The sequence below is a fragment of the Mercenaria mercenaria genome, chromosome 9, assembly GCF_021730395.1.
Source record: "Mercenaria mercenaria strain notata chromosome 9, MADL_Memer_1, whole genome shotgun sequence".
Taxonomy (NCBI): domain Eukaryota; kingdom Metazoa; phylum Mollusca; class Bivalvia; order Venerida; family Veneridae; genus Mercenaria; species Mercenaria mercenaria.
The window spans coordinates 39,238,737-39,248,521 of NC_069369.1; the positions used below are offsets into that span (position 1 = coordinate 39,238,737).

The 9,785-nt window shown below is 36.3% G+C and overlaps 1 protein-coding gene across 1 annotated transcript; it reads right to left on the bottom strand.

Annotated features, from left to right (window-relative positions):
- Positions 1–958: 958 nt before the first annotated feature.
- LOC123547902 (multiple RNA-binding domain-containing protein 1-like) lies at positions 959–2,301 on the bottom strand. Its single transcript, XM_045335151.2, has 2 exons — positions 1,860–2,301; positions 959–1,398 (listed from the first exon to the last, which is right to left on the bottom strand). Exons 1-2 carry the CDS (start codon positions 2,277–2,279, stop codon positions 1,084–1,086), a joined length of 735 nt encoding a protein of 244 aa, XP_045191086.2. The 5' UTR covers positions 2,280–2,301; the 3' UTR covers positions 959–1,083.
- Between the last annotated feature and the right edge of the window lie 7,484 nt (positions 2,302–9,785).

A 9,785-nucleotide genomic window follows, 5' to 3' on the forward strand; every position in this document is an offset into this window, starting at 1 on the left:
TAAAAATCGTGCAGCTGAGTCACATGATCAGGATTATGATTGTGAGAGAAAATTAGATGATTGTTAAAACTGAAAATATCAAATATTTGTTGGAGGGCTTCAGTAAATCAGATCGAATGTTCAAGAAAATAAACCATGCTGCATCTTTCTGTGTTTTGTACTTAAAAATATGTTATCAAATATGAAACGAGAAAAGAAGACTTTTGAAAAAAAAAATTCTATCAGAACCCCAGCTAATAAAAATCAAAATGATCAAAAAAGAATTTTTGGGGGTCATTTTAGATCTTTATAACGTCATAATATGAGCCGTGCCATGAGAAAACCAACATAGTGGGTTTGCGACCAGCATGGATCCAGACCAGCCTGCGCATCCGCGCAGTCTGGTCAGGCTCCATGCTGTTCGCTTTTAAAGCCTACTGGAATTGAAGAAACTGTTAGCGAACAGCATGGATCCTGACCAGACTGCGCGGATGCGCAGGCTGGTCTGGATCCTTGCTGGTCGCAAACCCACTATGTTGGTTTTCTCATGGCACGGCTCATATCAGATGATCATTCACTATCACAGTGAAGAGAGATGATGATTGGCTTTTTTTTTTAGATTATTTTATAGTTTTTTTTGTTTGTTTTTTCTCACTATCTCCAATTTAAAGATGGGTAGATGATTAGTTTTCATCCACTGTAAGTGAAGAAGATTGATGGGGGTGATTTTTTTTTGTATATTCAGATTGTTTTATATCTTTTTTTTATTATGCTGAAACAAGAAAAAAAGTTGCATGTTTCTATGTAGTGTTTTTCCTACCAATATAGTTTTTTGAACTTTAATTGATACAGCATGGGTAAAATGAGTGTTGACTAAGTTTTTTATTAAATGTCATTTTGTGTAAATTTGCATACTATAAAAGTTCTTGATTTTTCAATTTAGTATTCTTATAAATATTTTTTCAATAAAATTTGTCCTGTCAAGTGATCAGTAAAATTTGAATAGGCATTTTCGTTATGTTTATATGGACCTAATTCATATGTGGCCTCTACAACAGTATGAACAGTCTACTGTTTGCAGGTGGCAGTCGGTCGGCATGAAACTTAAGAGAAATAGATGTCGACATCACAGGCGTCTAGATCGCCTTCATTTTCTTCCTTTGGCGGTGCATGAATTTCTACAACTGTGAGTCCTTTCCATCTTTTTCGCTCCTTTTTCTCTTGAAGCTTCGCTTGATGCTTTTGGTACTTCTTAGAAAGCCAGCTTAAAATGAAATCAAAACAGCTTAGGAGCTTCCATGACTTATTTGGGTCATCTTCTTCCTCAATTACAGTTATTTCATCATCAGCAGCAAGAGCTTCATTCGGAACGTATTTCTTTTCTGCCTCGATACCTGCATTGTCCTTACATCGTTCTATCTAAAACATCGAATCACAAATTAAGTGGATTAATGAGGGATACAGTGGATGAATGGGACAATCAGACAGGCGGATGCCACATTCAGCTCACATATCAACGTATATCCTACATAAGATAGACATATATCTGAGGAAAGACAGACAGAAAAACATCCTGGTAAACTGCAGAAAGATAGATAAATGAGTTCATGACGAGATAGTTAGGGAATCAGATACTTGAGACAGACAGGCAGACATTGTTGCAAGGTGTAGGCCAATTCGTATGCTAATATAGATCTCTATCACCAAAATATTTAACTGCGCAATATAATTATTTATCTTCGGAAAGTTAAAAAACTATAGAGATCTAATAGTTTTTAGCATCGTCAGTTAATGTCTCTACTGCTTACACCTACAGTACTTTTAGATAGTTAGTCTTTCCGTATACATACATTAAAACACACACTTGTACATACTTTTACCTTTTTTATTTTCTTGTCCTTTGTCTTCTTTTTCTTATCTTTATTCTTCTTTTCCTTGTTCTTCTTATTTTTTGTCATTTTGACTTCTTGGACCATATTTCCAGACACAGCAATCTTGGCCTCTGAAACTGCTGGGCGGGCCAGGAACATTTGCGCAATCTTTTCCTGCTTTGCTTTCATAATCTGTACCGCGTTATCGTTGCTGTCATCTTCTGGACACGCATTCGTTTCGTCAGACACAGCAATTTTGGCCTCTGCAACTGCTGGGCGGGCCAGGAACATTTGCGCAATCTTTTCCTGCTTTGCTTTCATAATCTGTTTCGCGTTATCATTGCTGTCATCTTCTGGACACGCAGCTGCTTCGTCGGACACAGCTAAATGCATATTTCTCCCTCCCTGTAGTTCATTGGCAGCTGCCATTTTGGCTGCGAGGGAATGTCCGCCGTCGTCAAGTGATTTTGACGTATATTTACTGTGACGTCACCAATTACGTCATCGACGTCAATTTTAAGGCTTTTAGACGTAACGCATAAAACTCGGCCTTTTCAAAATTTTCAAGTACCACAGCCACTAAAAGGTATATGTAAGTGGCTTAAAACATAAGTATTATTTGAAACTTGAAAATTATAGAACTGTGTGTATCTTTATTTTTGTTGCTATGGACTAAAATCATGTCCCCCACCTCCCCAACCTTCAGTCCATCAGTAAGCCCATCAGTGACACGTTGTGTAACCTAAATAACAAGCTTTTTCATGACATAGATACAGGACAATATATGTGCGTGCGTTTTGTCCAGATTATAACTTAGCCGTACATTTGGAAAATACTTTATGCTTGCCTCAGTGAGATGGATTCCCGCGAGAAAACATTAGATCACTATCTGGGCTGAGGGAGTTGGGTAAGGGTCATGCTCACAAGAATCAATCTCATTGAGCAAGCATACAGTATTTTCACAATGTACGACAACAAAAGTTAGACGGACGGACAGACAGGCGCACACACGCACGCATATTGCCCTCTGTCTATCCATATGTCATAACAAATCTTATAATTTAAAAGTGTCAATGACAGACTCACTGATGGATTAAAGGTTGGGTTTAGGGTAAGAGGGTGAGGGGAGGGTAAAACTTCATTAGGGAGTGACAAATATATCATAATTATTACATCTTACTAACTTTTATCTTCAATTTAATTAATACTATGTCAAGTCGGAAGGCGAAAAAGACGACATTCGGCGGGGCGACGTTTGACGGGTCAAGAATCGGCAGGCGACGTTTGTAGGGGCGCCATATCGACCCTTGGCGGGGCGACATTCGGTGGGTCGACGTTCAGCAGGGCGCCATAAGGACGTTTGTCCTTGCGTCGCTGCAACAGATGGCATAAATCAGCCACCATATCGACTTGTTGTATAATCTTTAAATCAGTTTATATTAAGAATATATGTACATTCAACCATTTACATGGTGGCTGATTTCTGCCATGTCGTGTTGGCGTGGCGAAAACACGACAAATATCTTATAACACTGAATATTTTACTCTAGGCCTTGTCTACTTTTAGTCTGAACATATGAGTTCTTGAACACCGAGCTTCGAAAATCGGTCAATGCCTAACAAATTAGTACAAAAAAATAGTTCTACCCCTTCATCAAACAATTTTTAGCATTACCACATACATAGTCATACTAACCTAGCATTATGGCACGCCATATCTGCCTTCTACTTATACTTTTTAAACGATGATGTAGTCATGTCAGTTCGTGATGTGTGTTTCATATTTCGTGATGTGCATTAACTATGTCGTGCAGTAGATAATTCAGTTCGTGACGTGCATTTCACATTTCGTGCAGTAAATAAGTCAGTTGGTGATGTTATTTCACATTTCGTGACTGTGACATTTCGTTAAGTAGATAAGTCAGTTCGTGATGTGCATTTCACATTTGGTGATCATGTGCATTTCACATTTCTTGCAGTAGATAAGTCAGTTGGTGATGTGCATCTCACATTTCGTGATGTACATTCACTATGTCGTGCAGTAGATAATCAGTGCGTGGTGTGCATTACTCATTTCGTGATGTGCAATTACTATGTCGTGCAGTAGATAAGTCAGGTCGTGATATGCATTTCACATTTCGTGATGTGCATTTACAATGTCGTGCTGTAGCGGACAAGTTTGGCGGGAGGAATATCATAATTATACCGACGATATGCACGCCATTCTAACGTCCCTTGGTCTGTAGTTCTTGAAGGAAAATTTCGTTAACACAAAACAGGTGTAGAAGAAGCCGTAAAATTCTCAGACATAGAATTGAATTCATTAGGCGAGAACAAAGAGCTATAAAAATAAATAGATCGGCAACTTGTCGCAAAACCAAGTGTTAAAATGTCTAAAAGTCAATGGTGTGTATATAAATAAAGGACTTTCTTCTGACAATATGTACTCTTAGACTATCTGCTATTAATTAATTCCGTCTGGCAACACAGAAAGTAGTATTGTCTCTATCATCAATTTGAATAATCCAATTATTAGTGATAAATAGATCTATTATCACCTGAGATAGTTAGGTCAGATTGCTTAAAAGTAGTGTTTATATCACCCGTCCTGATTAGTTAATTAATAGTACTGATGTTGTTTTTCATTATTGGCGAAAAATGTGTGAAAATATTTGGATAAGAAATGGACAAACAGAACAGGACAGAACAGAACAGAACTAGGGTCGGATAAACTTGGACAAGACTATTTATTGAGCATTGATGCATCTCTGAGTTTCGAGTTTTAAATTGTTTTACAATTCTGTGAACAATTTTCATATCCAAATAAAAAATTTACACGCAGAACCATATTTACGATGTGAACTGCTGAAATTTGCCACAAGCTTTGTAAAATGACTCACATTTATATAAGCTATATATAATATTAAACTACTGCGTGAAGGAAACGAGAACAATTAAGCACAATAACTATTATTTATGAGAAAAGTATGAGACCGTTGGATTACATTTAAACGCAACGCTATTGAAATTATGTCTGCATGAAATTAAATATTTTTTCAGTAATGAGAATACATAAAAACAAACTATATGAAAAATGTAAACCCTGAAAAGACAATTACTCTTAGTGATAATTATAAGCATTAGAAGGTGGAAAAGTCTGACGGAAAAAAAAACACACACACAAAAAATATGTTGTGACAGAATTGCGATCCGAATTTTACACAATTAAATAGATAAGAAAGTAATACTACGATAATATTGCCACTTTGTACCATTTAGTGAGGATCAACCGATAGGAAAGTTGTAGATAATGATGAACACATTATTTTAAAAATTAATGTTGAATAAAATTATAGAAATGATCAGTAGTTCAGCGGCTTTACATGTCTTTAACAAACATGAATGCAAAGGCAGTGTTTCAGATGTTATGAAAAAAAAACACTCTCCAATGACACACATTAGATAGACAGACAGACAGACAGACAGACAGACAGATAATTTTATTCAAGTAAACTATACAATTTTTTTGATAAATATATACATATAAATATCTGTTAACAAAAAGTCATTTAATGGGGGCAGTTTTAATAATAAGTAAATAGATGGAGGGTGAACAAATGACATAATGTTAATAAGACATATGTTCTTCAAAATGTTTCTGAGCGTTCATTCATACATGAAGAATATGATGTCAAGTATTACAATAAACTTGATCTTAAGGATGATGCATAGTAAATAAACCGTTGCTAAGTTGAGCATTATTCTATTCTTATCACATTAGAATCAAGTTGTTCCAAGAACAAGTCGCATATCGAATAGCCTCACATGCCCAGTGTCAATAGCTTGATATAGCTGGAAGCAGTTGGCTACCGTATCCTTTCAACGCAATGTTGATATTACGGGAATGAACATGGTTGCCCATACTAAGTACATCAGTCATTTTGTATTATTCAGGATTTTCTTAAGTTTCATGCCGACCGACTGCCACCTGCAAACAGTAGGCCTTTTCAAATTTTACTGATCTCTTGACAAGACGTATTTTATTGAAAAAAAAGCTATTTATAAAATAATGAATTGAAAAAATGAAGATCTTCGATGGTATGCAAATATACACAAAATGACATTAAAAACTTAGTCTACACTCATTTTTACCCATGCTGTATCAAATATTTAAGAACGAAGAAACTATATTGGTAAAAAAATGCTTTAAGATTACACAGAAATATACAAATGCATTTCTTTCTTGTTTCAGTATAATTCTATTTTATGATATTTTAGTAGCATAGTTGTTCCCATTAGTCCTTTAAGGTGACGTCGATGTCGTAATTGATGACGTCACAGTAAATATACGTTATAACGTCACTTGACGACGGCGGACATACCCTGGCGGCCAGAATGGCTGGCAATGAACAACAGGGAGGGAAAAATATGTTTATAGCCGTGTCCGACGAAGCAAATGCGCGTCCAGAAGATGACAGCAATGATAACGTAGAACAGATTATGAAAGCAAAGCAGGACCAGATTGCGCAAATGTTCCTGGCCAGGCCAGCAGTTCCACAGGCCAAGATTGCTGTGTCTGGCGAAACGAATGCGTGTCCAGAAGATGACAGCAACGATAACGCGGTACAGATTATGAAAGCAAAGCCGGAAAAGATTGCGCAAATGTTCCTGGCAAGCCCAGCAGTTCCAGAGGCCAAGATTGCTGTGTCTGACGAAACGAATGCGTGTCCAGAAGATGACAGCAATGATAACGCGGTACAGATTATGAAAGCAAAGCAGGAAAAGATTGCGCAAATGTTCCTGGCCCGTCCAGCAGTTCTAGAGACCAAGATTGCTGTGTCTGGAAATATGGTCCAAGAAGTCAAAATGACAAAGAATAAGAAAAAGAAGGAAAAGGAAAAGACTGACAAGAAAAAGAAGACGAAGGAGAAAAAAATGAAAAAGGTAAAACATGTACAAGTGTTTTTTTAATGTTTGTTCTCCAAAATTTCTACATGTAGCCTACTGTAGGTGAAAGCAGTAGGGACATTAATTGAAACGAATTCTAAAACGATTCTGAAAACTATTTGATATCTACTGTTTATTAATTTCCGAAGATAAATAAATATATTGTGCAATTATTTATATTAGTGATATATTTGCATTCGAATTGGCCTTTACCTTGCGACAATGTCTGTCTGTCTGTCTCTAGTATCTGCTTCCCTAACTTTATTTATCTTTCTAGAATATATCAGCCTGTCTGTCTGTCTGTCTCTCCTCAGACAGCTGTCTCTCTTATGTAGGATACGTGAGCTGAATGTGGCATCCACCTGTTTGATTTTCCCATTCATCCACTGTATAATTAATTTCCTTTATTTGTGAGTTGATGTTTTAGGTCGAGCCATGTAAGGACAATGCAGGTATTGGGGCAGGAAAGAAATACGTTCCGAATGAAGCTCTTGCTCATGATGATGAAATAACCGTAATTGAGAAAGAAGATGACCCAAATAAGTCATGGAAGCCCCCAAGCTGCTTTGATTTCATAAGAAACTGGCTTTCTAAGAAGTACCAAAAGCATCAAGAGAAGCTTCAAGAGAAAAGGGAGCGGAAAAGATGGAAAGGACTCACAGTTGTTGAAATTCATGCACCACCAAAGGAAGAAAATGAAGGCGATCTAGACGCCTGTGATGTCGACATCGTCGACATCTATTTCTCTTGAGTTTTATGCCGACCGACTGCCACCTGCAAACAGTAGACCTATTCAAATTTTACTGATTACTTGACAGGACGCATTTTATTGAAAAATCTATTTGTAAAATGATTAATTGAAAAATCAAGAATTTTGATAGTAAGCAAATTAACACAAAATGACATTAAAAAAACTTAGCATACACCCATTTTACCAGTGCTGTATCTAGAGTTACACAGAAATATACAAATGCATTTCTTTCTTGTTTCAGTATAATAGCAAAAGATATAAAACAATCTGAATATACAAAAATCACCCCCATCAACCTTCTTCACTGTAACAGTGGATGAAAACTAATCATCTATCCATCTTTAAATTGGAGATAGTGAGAAAAAAAAACGAAAATAAAAACACTATAAAATAATCTAAAAAAAAACAACAAAAAAACACTAATCATCTTCGTTTCTTCACTGTGAAGGTGAATGATTATCTGTTTGATATTATAATGAAAATTCTTTATCATTTTGATTTTTAATAAATGGTATTCAGATAGATTTTGAAAACTGAATTTATCCATAATTCTTTTTGTTTCATATTTACGATAAGATGCAGCATGGTTTTATTTTCTGGAAAAATCAATTTTATTTACTAAAGCCCTCCTAAACAAATGTTTAACATTCATCTCATTTCTTCTTATAATCTTAATTATTTGGCATAATTCTGATGATCATGTGACTCAGCTGCACGATTTTTCACAATGTTGTCTACTGTTGAATGGTGGCAGTCGGTCGTGCTTTTTTGGCATTTATCTCCAATATTAAAAAAAGTTATATTTGAAGTACGATGCAGATTTTTATGGTTAAATCAATAAAAGACATGACAATATTTTGAAAACAATAAAATGGTTTGTTTTTATTTAGCCGTTTCTTTTGTTAGTTAAAGTCAACGATATACAACAGTGACTGCGTCTGGCTTCCTTACTTGTATAAATTTGTTCTCAGCAAGTAATTTACAAAGTCTCAACATGAATTATCAGTGGAGTCCTTAGACACATTGTCTGTAATCAGTCACCAAGAAGAACATATACCTTGTCCAGGATTTGAGCCTAAGACCTCGTCACTCGAAATACTGCCCTTACTCATTGATGTAAATGAGAGTGTGGTTAAAGGTAAGTGAAAATATGGGTATTTACCGCTTTATTTTCTTGCATGGGATTTCATGTTCTCCGTAGCAACTCACAACTTCTCTACATGAATAACAGATGAAGGCCTGATACACAGCTGTAGCCAATCATCACAGATAATAATCAACACCCTTGATTTGAGTCTATGACCTCCTAACTGGAAATCCTAATCTTTACCAAATGTGTTAAATTACTGAAGTTTTGTTATAGGTCTGCTCACATTGACAACTGTTTTCTTACTTACGGACAATATACAGCTACATTCAGTCAGTAAAATGTTTAGACATTAAACAAATCGTCTCTGCTCAAATATAGCATTAGATACTTGTACTTCTCATTTTTTTTATGCAAATCATGTATAATTACCAACATGTAAATACTTAACCCACCACAACCTAGTTACGTTCTTTTTCCTCCCACATGATCAGGTTGACATTTTTAACTCGTTTTCATAACTTCAGGACACAGAGCAGGATGTACTTAATCATATTCATTGTCATTTGTTCGAAAATATGGGAGCTCTTAACTCAAACTTTGAGTTCAGAGGCTAAAAGGGCAATGGAGTGATTATAAGAAAATAAACGGATTAGTTTCTACATCAAAACAATGTTAATCTGTGTTTATTTATTACTTTTATGGTCTTCAGTAGTAAATCGGAGGGCCCTTTGTCCTTAACAGGCATAGGTTGTGGGGTATCATCCTGGAGAAATCCATATTTGGAAAGAATTCGGCGCAAGGGGTGAGGCGGGGCAAGGCGGGGCAAGGCGGGGCAAGGCGTTGGTCTTGTAAGTCTACAACGTTCAACTGATCCAATCCCAAACTTAGAGGGTGTGATAGAAAAGACTGAAGAACAGAAAAGTAGACCAGTTGATGTAACCTGAGACAAGTCGCCGCCAGCACAGGTCAAAGGTTTCGCCATCTGCCTCCGATGCGCAACGACTGGTCAAAGTCTATCAGTCATGGAGTTTGATCTGCATTTGTATGAACTTTCCCCACAAATTATGTAACATGAAAAAAATCAACTTGATCCTTTAGAAAGGTACTAATCGCTACACAGAACAGAGCCCGGTAACTGAAAAATGAA